At 34.6% G+C, this 12,043-nt stretch overlaps 1 protein-coding gene across 1 annotated transcript in view; it reads left to right on the top strand.

The window, feature by feature from the left end:
• The window catches only part of LOC135689481 (uncharacterized), a 65,905-nt gene that overhangs the window by 37,993 nt on the left and 15,869 nt on the right, over positions 1-12,043 (top strand). The window contains exons 37-56 of the mRNA XM_065206719.2: positions 173-216; positions 690-756; positions 1,193-1,479; positions 1,760-1,925; positions 2,652-2,818; positions 3,397-3,480; positions 4,097-4,215; positions 4,593-4,624; positions 5,562-5,664; positions 6,124-6,264; positions 6,623-6,767; positions 7,152-7,250; positions 7,692-7,840; positions 8,115-8,181; positions 9,219-9,297; positions 9,414-9,523; positions 9,739-9,862; positions 10,080-10,160; positions 10,799-10,959; positions 11,257-11,392. Coding sequence (XP_065062791.2) covers positions 173-216; positions 690-756; positions 1,193-1,479; positions 1,760-1,925; positions 2,652-2,818; positions 3,397-3,480; positions 4,097-4,215; positions 4,593-4,624; positions 5,562-5,664; positions 6,124-6,264; positions 6,623-6,767; positions 7,152-7,250; positions 7,692-7,840; positions 8,115-8,181; positions 9,219-9,297; positions 9,414-9,523; positions 9,739-9,862; positions 10,080-10,160; positions 10,799-10,959; positions 11,257-11,392 — 2,361 coding nt within the window. The remainder of the gene's footprint in view (positions 1-172; positions 217-689; positions 757-1,192; positions 1,480-1,759; positions 1,926-2,651; positions 2,819-3,396; positions 3,481-4,096; positions 4,216-4,592; positions 4,625-5,561; positions 5,665-6,123; positions 6,265-6,622; positions 6,768-7,151; positions 7,251-7,691; positions 7,841-8,114; positions 8,182-9,218; positions 9,298-9,413; positions 9,524-9,738; positions 9,863-10,079; positions 10,161-10,798; positions 10,960-11,256; positions 11,393-12,043) is intronic.

Here is a 12,043-nt window from a genome sequence, read left to right on the forward strand (position 1 = left end):
TTAATGTTAAAATGTATCGGGCATTGTTTCTGAATTCACAAATCAAGATATGTCAATGATAATGTTCTTTGTGTAACAAACCGATTTCAGAAGCTTCTACAAATATATAAATATTTTGTTTGCTAGAAGTTCTTATTGTTTTCACAACCGTTGTTTTAATGGTCTTTTGCAGAAATCCTATCTAACAAACACATCAATAGCATAGCATTTAAATCAGTGAGTGTATTTTCCTTTATATCTTCAGTTCCTCTTTGTCTGTAAGCAAAATTGGTTTTCAGTCTTGCAACACAAACATTAACAGCTTTCGAGGAATCAAAAAGCAGCAATTTCATCATCTATAATTATATATTCACATTTATAGCTTCTTTTACATCCAAAATTCATATAGCAAACACTGTTTTTGTGCTTACTTTAGTATAAGCTGTTAACTGACCTGCCTTATTCGCTACCTTATAATAAAGAAGGACCTGCGACGGGATTGAAATTTCGCCATGAAATTTTGCCACAATTAAATCCTAAACCCATCATGCATCATATTTGTCATCGCAATTGTCAGACTTTTTTGAAAGGAAAATGATTCGTCACTATAGCTTTATACAGTGATTTTGATAAGCTTTTTTCACACGTTGTTCAACAAATATAGTTCGCATTTGATGTTTAATTTGATTTGTGAATGAATGTTTTTATAGGAACTGCTAAAAAAGCTGGATACAGCGTTGCGTTACAAAATCTTTGGTCGTGATAATTCATCACAAGGTGAGTACAAAGAATTGATGAAGAACTGCTCCCGCGATAATCCTGTGATATTTACGCGATACGACATTTTTCCGGTTACTTTTGGCTGGTATGAAAAGTCAAATAAATCGTGCTTACCCTAGCATTGACTAGTTTTTCAGTTATCATTGCTCGCTTTGCGTGGTCCAAAATATCATCTCAAGGGTTATGGCGCTCGTCTTAGATGTAATAAGAAAGGAGATGTAATTGATTCTTTTTGAGTCCTTTGATTTTTTCAAAGCGATTTGTAACTTTTGAACCCACGAAAAATTATCTGCCTTTTTTCACTAAAAATGTTATGAATATAATTTCATATACTGCATTTCTAAGATCTGTTATTCCAACAATCTAGCTTGATTTTATAATCAAAAGCGCAGATCACACTAACAGTCATTGCACCCAAAGGGACTTTTTCTAGTTTTAGACTTTGAGATCGTCTTTCCCTACACTGTGGACAGTGAAGGGAAAAATACAAGCAAGAAAATACATAAAGCAGATTTTGTATATCTTCATTTCAATGCGTTTGGGGAGGATTTCAAACTAAATGTCTCCGCCAACAAAGCTGTAATTCCAGAGAATCAAATGATAGAGCATCACAGTGAGGAAGGTGTTGAGAGGCTGATTGGAAAAGAGGCTACCTATACGATTGGGGAAGTCATGAACATTGGCGATTCCCTGGTAGCCTTGGATCATTCAGTTGGCATGGTAAGAAAAATATATTGCTGATTAGTGGCCAATTTGACATTCTCGTGACAGCTTGAGTGAAACTGGGCAGAATCTGTCTGATTACATCTGTTGGGCAGGGGGAGGGCAGGAGGGAAGCGGGAGGGGGGCGGTACTGGGGGAGCATGTGCGAAAAAGTTGCATGCATATATATCAAATGTAGTATTGGAAAACGCCATTTAAGCTTTCCCATTCTACAATTAAATAGGTTCTATTCAAAACTTAAGGAATCTTTTAACAACTTTTGATTTTTTTAATACAGAGTGGTATAATCTTCAGAGAAAATCAATTGTTTGTTATCGCGCCAGTTCCCAGAAGTATTCTTGAAATTCAGGAACATGACAAATCACATGGGGCACACATTTTCTACAAAAAGTCTAACCTCTCTGATCTCCAATCGTTTAGGAATAACTCTAAAAGTTTGAAAGGTGAGTACTTTTGAGTTACTGGGCAAAATGTTGGGAATGGAGGTAATGCTAGTTGATTCGTTGTAATAAACTATGCTTTTGTAGTACCTTGCTTTGAAAAGTTTGTAAACCTCAGCAGTAAATTTACTTTAGTTTAATTTTGAAATTCGGTTGACTAAAGTTTACAGAAAGCACTCATGTAAGAGAATCGGTTTTTTAAAATAGGGAATATACAAGAAGGACTATAGCATACAGATATGATTTTGTCGGACACTTTTAAGGTATCATCGAATATTGGCTTACCCTTAACTCACCTAAGGTAGTAACTCCAGGATAGAAGACAGTAAGAGAACAGTCTCTCCACGTTTTGATAGCTATTGGAAGCACACATATTAAAGGTTTTTAGAAGTTTGAAGATGAGCTTTAGGACGATTTTAATAAACCAAGAACTTGCCTTTTATCTGCTTTCAATATAACTTCCTGTACCTAACCTTACATCTTCATTGCCTCTGTATACAGTAGTAAAACTACCAAACCGTATCCACGCTAATGATAACCAATTCTATAATATCAAACATAACTGGCAAAAAATCGCTTTGAATACCCCTAAAATTGATATACTTTCTCTTGATACACAGTTATTCTGTCTTCGGCAACTCCAAATTTTTCCTATAACTAAATAACGACATAACCCTTCTTGTCTCTGTAATTTTAACTAATTATTGCAATTCTGACGTATCTTTTCAGGAACCTTTAAGAGACCTCAAGCCCCGTTTAGCTATCGTCAAAGGCGATCAATTTTTAGGAATCGACCAGAAAAAACTATAGAGCTGATGCTGGTTGGAGATAAAACAATGACAGATTATTATGGCAAAGACTTCTTGCACACCTATTTGCTAGCGCAAGGCAACATGGTGGGTTAAATTTTGTAAACAAGTGCAATTAAACTTATTGAGCTCTTATTGAATTCGCTTCAGTGTTGTCTAGATAATCTAGTCTAGATAAGATAAAAAAATTCACCTGTCTACTTTAACTAGTCCTTCAAAAATTAGCTTTTATTCAGCACTGAAATTTTTTAATATAAATAATTTTGCAATAATTGACAATTAATGGATTGTAAAGTGATCGATACTTTATAGGTAGAACTTTAAAATTAAATTCAAACCTACGAGGAAGCAATTTATTTGTAACCTCATTTCTTGTTCTTTTGCTGTTTTATTTGTAACTTTTGTCGTTTTACTTCCGTTTTCATCATATAATTTTTAAGATGGTTCAAGAAAGTCAGATATTTGTTCCTTAACATACATCAATGAGTTGTATACCTTTAATCACTCCTTTTTTGGGTTATCCTTTTATTTATCAACTCCATTATCAATTCATTCGCTTCTCGACAGTATATTGTTTTCGTTTCATTTATCTTAATAGATGAATTTGTTAAAATTTTACAAAGTCAACACTTCATAGAGTGAATGATTTTATTTCACGCTTCTAGGTTGCTGGGACATTCCAGGATAAATCATTGTCATATCCAGTAACGGTTGTTGTAACAAGAGTTGTTATGCTAGAGATAGATGAGGTGAGCATAAAGAAAAAGCAGTCAGCTAGCTGGAAGCTTATTTTTGTATATTTTACACATTCTAAAGATTGTCCTGTGTATTTACGCTATTGTTGGTCCCTCTTGCATATTCCAGTAACGCAGTAGAATTTAGTTGCAACCGGCAATATTAGTTATAGCCCATACTAACTTAGATCATAGACTGATGTCTCATAGAGTCTAGACCTTATTTATAAACGTCTCAGCTAAGTTAGACTTATTCATATGCAATAAAATTCTGCAACATTTTTGCATATGCATTACTTGCGTCCTTTCTCTTTCTCTTTAGAAAACCCGTTGTGTTAGCTCTTCGAATCAAAACTACCTCTATCTCTACTGCTATTTTGATAGTGATATGCATTATTTGCCAAGATTGTAACATCTTTGGTAATGAAGGCATTATTTAAATAACATTTGATACAATGCAGTTTTAAAATACATTAAATGCGTGATACTTTATCAAATCCCTTTGTAATTATATGGCACTTTTTCAAAGGACTCTCCTTATTGAATAAGTATATATCTTGATTCTTTAAGCGATATGAATATTTTGTCAATTAAGTTGACAACATGCAACCATTTCCTTTATTTTTTACAGTTCAAAGGAGCACTTTCGACTCCTGATCTGATGCACAAGTTTCGAAAGTGGTTTTATAGAAACAATCCAGAAGATGACAACGATCCCTTACATGTGGATAATGGAATTCTATTTTCAAGGTTGTTTTCTAAAGGTTACTCAGGATAGATTTAGCCGTACTAGCCTTTGAGATCGAGAATGCATCTTTCAGAAAAACTTTATTGTTTCTTTTTTTGCTTATTATCGAGAAAATTTATATCTTGTTTGATTGACAAAAAAACTTGATTATTTTTTATCCAGATTCCTTTGTACCACCCCCAAAGTGCATCAGACGTAACAGTTATCCTAGCTATTAGCAGCCTCTGAAATGTTTACAGTTGTACCATGTCTGACGTTTGTGTGTTTATTAGATTAAGCATCTCTGTTTTGTATCTAAAGTGTTTTGCTAAGGAATAGAACTCTTTCACTGATTGTACTTTCGATTTAGTGACGTCATATTTATCCTTCTCTATTCTAGAGGTGCTTGTGCCGACGGATGCACTTATGCAGGTAAGCAGAAAAAATTCAATCCACTGCACTGCTTAAATACTACAGTCACTGCCAAAATTACTTGAGATCCGAAACACTCTGCGCTATGCTTTTCTTTTTTTAATTTTTTTTCCCGAATACTACTACTTCTGTCCCCCTTTCCCCCAAAACATGGATAAAAGAATAGAAAAACATCATACAACGCACACGAAAAAGCATACTCCATAACCCCTTTTTTCAAAAAGCATACTCCAAAATCAACATTGTTCTTAGGGGGAGAAGAGGTGGCTGAATTTGCCTTTAAAATCTGACGTTAGTGTCCTAAAACTTTTGGCAGTGATTATACCCCTTAGCAAAAGACTCATTACCCTGGGTACCAGACTCACTATATATAAAATAAAATAGAGTCTGGTACCCAAGTCTCTATTATTTTATACAGCGAGTCTGGTACCCAGGGTAAGGACTTATCCAGTTCGTGAGAAATCTTGTACCAAGAAAGCTGTTTTGACTCAAAAGAGCTACAATTGTTTACTCTTAGAGCGTTTCAATATAAAGGAGTTAAACACAGATAATCCTTTAGATTGGTAGTAGAGAGCAAAGGATGGTAAGAATAAAAGAGGTTTTTAACAATTCTGCCTCAAGACTTTTTACTGTATCAAGTTTTCACACTTTCTTATTGCAACAAATCACCTGTAACTTAAATAAACTTTTACTGATTCGTATGTATTTATGTTTTGTTGAATATTAGCTATGTAGACGACATCCGTAAAATATCGTTACTTGTTTAGAGTGATTAAGTTTTTTTTATTTTTGGCAAGTCTAGATTAATTTCATCTTTATTTCTAGTTTAGCCAACCAATAGTATATTATATTATTTTTAAACTACAATATCATCGGATATCAAAATGTATTATTCGATGATGCAATTTTAACTGTATGGTTTTTTACAATTATGTAGGCTGGGCAGGTGTTGGCATTTGTTGGAAACCAACGAGCCAATCTGCTGTTGTTGACAAGGGTCTTATGTCGTTTCTGATTGCCTCCCACGAGCTTGCTCATAAGTGAGTTTTTCCAATTTCTATCATTTTAGTCTACTTTAGGGGTTTATATTCATATGTTGAAATGAATCATCATCAACAAGAGGTGTTACAAAGCAGGTTCTTGAAAAATTTCATGTGACCGTAAAGGTTCTGAAAAACATATTCTGTGACAAGAAGCTTAAAATTTGTGATATTAACATTGTCCAATATGCAATGGAAATCGTTTTGTTGAAAATAAGCAAGAGATAAATGACATAAATGCAAAAAAGAATTTAAGATGTTATCAGCAACCTTGTGCTAGGGAATCCTTTTTGATAGTATTTACAAATATTTCCTTTGAGAGAAATATCATTTTTTGTGATTTCCTGTGACCACGGTCACACGGTCACCGACAAGACAACGCCCTGTTACAAAATAAGCAATGGCTCTTTTTTTATGTTTGAATCAGAGAGTTTTGAAAGTATTTTTTTTCTTGTTTAGTCTTGGCGTAACCCACGATGCTGATGACCAGAACACTGCATGTCGAAATGGAATAAACCTTATGTCATCCGGTACCGGAAATGGTGGGAGTGGGATGGTCTGGTCAAAATGTAGCTCGAAGGCTTTAGAGCTCAATCTACTGTAAGTCTATTTGCTTCTATTATTCATTTCAGAACGATAGTTTCTATGTTTTCATTTCATAACTTTCAGAGCTTCTATTACTTCTAGGATTATATGCCTTGATTATTAAATATTTGACTTCGTAATACCATTTGAAAACCCAACTAACTTTTTCAAGGCATGACAGTTTGGATGTACTCAACTTTCACTAGCAATTGTTAAGAGTAGCTAATGTAATTATCAATTGTAATTAATCGATGCAAGGTTAGATTTGAAAAGTCTCCAGTGAATAAAACTAATGTTTTTGGGTATAGATTGTGATGAAATCTGTATTTCTAAAGACAGAGTTGATTCAAAGCTGCACTCCCTTGTCTTCTAGCTCTAGCAGGTCCAAATGTTATGATGACAAGCCAACAAGGACATTTACAAATGTATCTTTCCAGCATTATGGTGTTGTTTACAATGGTGATCGGCAATGCGAGCTTGCCTTTGGCAAAGGTTTCAAGCGCTGTCTTTCTCTTGCAGTATGTCCAAGTTATCTTTTTTAATTTCGTAGCTACTACTAGAAAGAGGATTAACGGAGTGATATGTTGAGAATAAAGATGCCTAGAAAGGGTTTTAAGACTTCAAATTTAGCATACAATGAGACCTCATTAGCAAATGCTTTTCAGTAATAGAAAAATTCAAAGCGTTTTTGAAAGCAACCTTAAGGGCCTTTTCACTTCTAGAACCCTCCTATTAGTGCAGAATTCTTCCATCTCCCAGCCAATGAGCTGATTCTACTTTTGCACACAAGATCGATCATACAAAATTATTTCATCATCCACTGAGATATCATGTTGGCATAGAGAAACTTGATGAGCGAATTCATCTTGCTAAAGTATTTAAGCTTGCCTTTGCTTCCACAGGGTACGTGTGAACACCTCTACTGTAAGAAAGCAAACTCAGTACTGTGCTACCCAACTACTCATCCAGCGGCTCACGGAACCTGGTGTGGAGAAAGACGGGTAAGCAAACAATTAGGTATGATAAAGCTCATAGCAGCCTGATGTAAAAAGATACCTCTGAAGCGTCATACATGATAGAAAATATTTCCTATATGAAAGAACCAAAATTCTGCCTGATTTCTGTTAATGCCAGAACATGAAATGTTAAATATTTGACTGCTTCGTTTCTCGCTAGGATTTTTTGAATATCGACTTATGCACAACTTTTTTCTTTTTTGTTGCAATGGTATTCATGACTCATTCTAAGCTCGCTGACTGAGTAAGGTAATATTCACTATAAAGTAATATTTAATATTCAATATAGTCTTCGTTTGCGATAGTTATATATCTTCTCTTAAGATGAATCGAAGGTTAAGAAAATCAGGGACTGAGTAAGTATAAAATCACTTCAATTCTTTTAAAAATTTTATTAAATAATGAAAATTTCATTTATATAAACAGTGGTGCATATTTGGGGAGTGTGTTAGTGATGGCACTAAGCCCCCGAAACCGTTGGATGGTGGTTGGAGCTCGTGGGGTGAATATACTAAATGCAATCGTAAATGCGGAGGTGGCATGCAGTGGAGGAGAAGAAATTGCACCAACCCAGCGTAAGCATGACATTTCAAAGTTACTAAGTTTGACAATTATTCTCCCATAAAAACTTACATTGAAGATATTTTCATCTTGCTCCTTTGCTCAGTAATTTATCGAGGTGAAAATTTTAAAATGCGTGTTTGCTGGTTCGAAAAAAATTGTATCTTATTGTAGCTACTAAGTTTAAAATTAACTTTGCTAATGTAAAATTTTTCTCTCAAAAATTTCCTGTATAGCTTTAAAAGTCACTTGATGCAATTTGATCATAATTGTAATTCTTATTTGCAGGCCACTTCATGGTGGAAAGAAGTGCATTGGACTTGAAAATGGTCATTTCAAGACATGCAATATGAAAGTTGGTTATTGTGATTTTTACCTCACTCACGTAGTTTTTAAAACTTTTGTCCTTGTAACTTAATTCTGTCGAAAATTTGCAGGAAATGCATTTCTAAAAATTTATCTCTTAAAAATCTTTTAAAAATGATTTATCAATTGCTAAAGATTTTGGCATTTTGTGGAGCAGATTGGTACCTAAGCTAATCGCAGCTACACTCGAGTTTTCAGGCTATTTCAGAGTAACTCTGCAACGGTGGCGAATTTAAGGGGGAGGCAAGTAGGGGCAGTTGACTCTCCCTCGCCAAGTTGTAGCAATTCTGGTGCACCCCTTTTGAAGAATGAGAATTAGGTTAAACATTTTCTGAGATTTATACGTTAATTTACTTCAAGGACTACCTCAAAGTATACAACAATTACTGTAAACATGTCCTTACAAGGTGAATAGATGGCCTTCTGTCAGTAGTTAAGGTCTGAAATAGTTGCATGCAGCGGTCACCAATACAAATTGCCCCTCCTTCAAATTGGCTCTGGATCCGCCCCTGCTCTCCGACAAATCGACATAATTAGAAACATTTAAACAGCCATGGTTGCTAAAGACCTATTTATTGATGAATATATATAAAAACATAGAATTTTTTAATGATTCATGCTTTCATTTATGATTGCTGTCTATATCAAATATCTTGATTGCTGTCTATATCGAACAACACTCTTTCTGAAAAAAAACGTGCAATTTGCACTAAAATCATTTAAATCAAAATTAGCTCAATAGTACTTCTGTTTTCGATTATCAACATCTGTAATTCTGTATTTTCCATTTCTTTTCAACCTTATTAAATGTTCTCTCACTCCAGTTCTATAAAGGCTAACTCTCCATGGCAACTAGCCCCTCCCTGACAAAAAGGTTGGTTGCTGCCACAGCCTCTACGACGGAGAGTGACAAAGGCCCATAATTAGCTCTCACTCCAGTTCCATACGCTTCTCTATTGCTTGATCAGTAAACTACCGTTATTTGCATTTGAAACACATGTTACTGACAAATTATTGCTTTTGTAGCCATGTCCCCCTGGTGTGCCATCTTTTAGAGAAGAGCAATGCCATGCCATTGGCTCCGACAAGACACCTAATCTTAATCGTGAGTCCTTTGATGTTTATAAAGCTACCTATTTACGTCTACAATTTAAGCTTTCTTTGCACTATCTATTGTTTTATTAAAAGAATAATGAATCTTGTTCTTTATTTGGTTAATAGCGGATTCGCCTTGCACACTGATCTGTTCCTGGGTCATCTACGGCAGTACAGCAGATGGCACTCAGGCAGTTCCAAATCTACCAGATACCTGTATTTCTGGCAAGCAAAAGGTATAAGCTAATGCTCGGCTCTTGAAACAGGGCACTTTTAGAGTTTGTAATGCAATGCAATGTAATGCAATGTAATGCAATGTAATGCAATGTAATGCAATGTAATGCAATGTAATGCAATGTAATGCAATGTAATGCAACTTTCAAATCAGATTTTTTTCTGGATAATGTGCTGCTTCATTAGGCTTCTTGTTAATATTTCCTTGCAATTTCAGGAGGTTGGTTGTGATTTGGAGCTTGAGTCTGGCACAATATTGGATCGATGTGGTACATGTGGAGGTGATGGCTCTGGCTGTGGTCACATATCTGGCAAAAATATGAAACCTTTCAGAAGCCAAGGTAACAACGTCAATGTTTGAAAGTGGCTTTGTTATTTGAGTTATTGCAAATACTCTTGCATATTCTTACATTTGTTTTAGTTGTTTGTTGTTAACTTCTATTTATCGCTTTGTTGGTGATGGGACAATACGGCCTTCAAGTTTGTTCTTCTGTTGAAAAATTTAATACGATTAGAAAGGTAGAGCTCTCTAACTATCGCCTATTCTCTCTTTTCTAGGATATCATGAGGTAACAAAAATACCAAAGGGATCGAAAAACATAGTGGTTCAAGAAATGGGATCAACATATCATTTCCTTGGTACATTTTTTAAAGACATCTGCTAAGCATTTGCCAAATACTTTTTCAATATAGAAAGTATTATAGTGTCATAAATGCAAGCTGGCTTCAGATTCATTCAAAGTGTTTATAGGACACTTTAAACAATTAAAAAGAATAATTATAAAGGATGGAAGTTCCTATTCTAGATTTTCTTGCGGCAGATCTGATCGGAACCACTGAATGCTACCCACAAAAACCACATTCAGTAGGGCTTATTAAACCTTGTGCAAAAGGTTGGATAATATTTTGATAAATCAGCGACCAAATGAGTACTGCAAAATGAGTAATGTGTACTTGGATGGAGCAATTCTTTTTAATTCAATTTTTCAATTTTCTTATGGCATTACTTCTGGCTTTTGTCTGCAATTCAGATTTGTCACAATTAGCAGCTGTATTAAATGATAATTTCACTGTTCTTCCGTTTTCGTGATCCTCAGGATAAGATTTTAGATTTTTTGTTTTAACTAATAGTTTTAAAATGGGAAATTAAAATACTAAGCGGAAAGATTTTCTGTTGTAACCATGTTCGATCCTTGCCATCTTACCACGATTGACACGATCCGAAGCAATAATTAATAGTGCATTTTTATATCAATTTTGCACACGTTGCTTCGTAGGTGTCAGAGTTGGCAAAAGCAGGTCTTTGCTATATTATCTCCCTCGGTGGTCAACGAGAACAAAATGTGCTGGAGCAGATTTGACTTACGTCATGAACGCCTTTTCGTATCCTGACAAAATCATCATCAAAGGAGTGATCCAAGAAGACATAACAATCATCGTGAGTAGCAGCGTTGCCTATTCAAGCGAATTCTCGTTTTGAGCTGCCTCTTTCCGGGAACAATGATGTTTAAAGTTTTTTATGGTATCCGGAGTTCGAGAAATTATTCTTCAAATTTCTGCTTTAGCTTTTGAGATGCTCGTTTATATATTAAAATTATATAAGAGAGCTTATCACTTTTTATGTAACGAATTAGCTTTTGCTGTCACCTAGATATTTCTGCTTTTGTTTTGAATCATTCTCAACTCATGAGTTTATTGTTTATTCTATCATTTGTTTATTCATTATTATTGACAGTTCTACAATCTATATCTTATTGGTTCAAGCAAAGGAGTCAAATGGACATACTTTAACTCGAAGAAAGGCACTAAGTCAAAACCAGAATACTATATACGGAAAGGTTGGGGAAAATGCAGCAAAACATGTGCAGGAGGTAATAAATTCATGTGTTCAAAAATTCAATTTCGTTATTAGGTTTTTCGTCAAAGACGTCATTTGCTGTCGCAAGCATTGCAAACGTCGAGTTTTGTGTGAAATAGGTCAATATGGTAGGCGAATGCTTTTATAAAGGTTTGCCATCCTGTATCTTTATTAAGAGAAAGGTTTTGCTCAACCACTTTCTAGTTCCTTCGAATAATAAAAATTCAAGATGGTAAGAAAAATCATTATGAAAAGACAGGCTTCATGAGGTATGAAAATCATCATACTTCTTTTAGTTTTCAACTACAGCTTTAAATGAAATGTCTTATAAGAAACGTTGCAATGAAATGTGGTGCAAGAAAAGATTGTTAGGGAAGATATGGGCATGTACACCTATAAAAGTCATCAAGCATTAAACAGCAGACCGGACAGTGATTCTTTAAAATATTTCAAGATATAATTTTTACACAAGTTTTAAAGATGTTTTTATTAGCGAATTGCAAGTTTCAGAAACATAGTTTAGAAAGATAGACTGTGCCAAAAATAAATAAAATGGCGGATTATTTTTGCTCCTTGAACTATGTGAATCAATTTATTGTTTTTTAAATTCTGATTATTTTTTGTTTTTGAAGAACTTTCAGCGCAAATTTTATAGCCTACAAAC

Source organism: Rhopilema esculentum, chromosome 5, assembly GCF_057945365.1.
Source record: "Rhopilema esculentum isolate cy_ngs chromosome 5, ASM5794536v1, whole genome shotgun sequence".
Taxonomy (NCBI): domain Eukaryota; kingdom Metazoa; phylum Cnidaria; class Scyphozoa; order Rhizostomeae; family Rhizostomatidae; genus Rhopilema; species Rhopilema esculentum.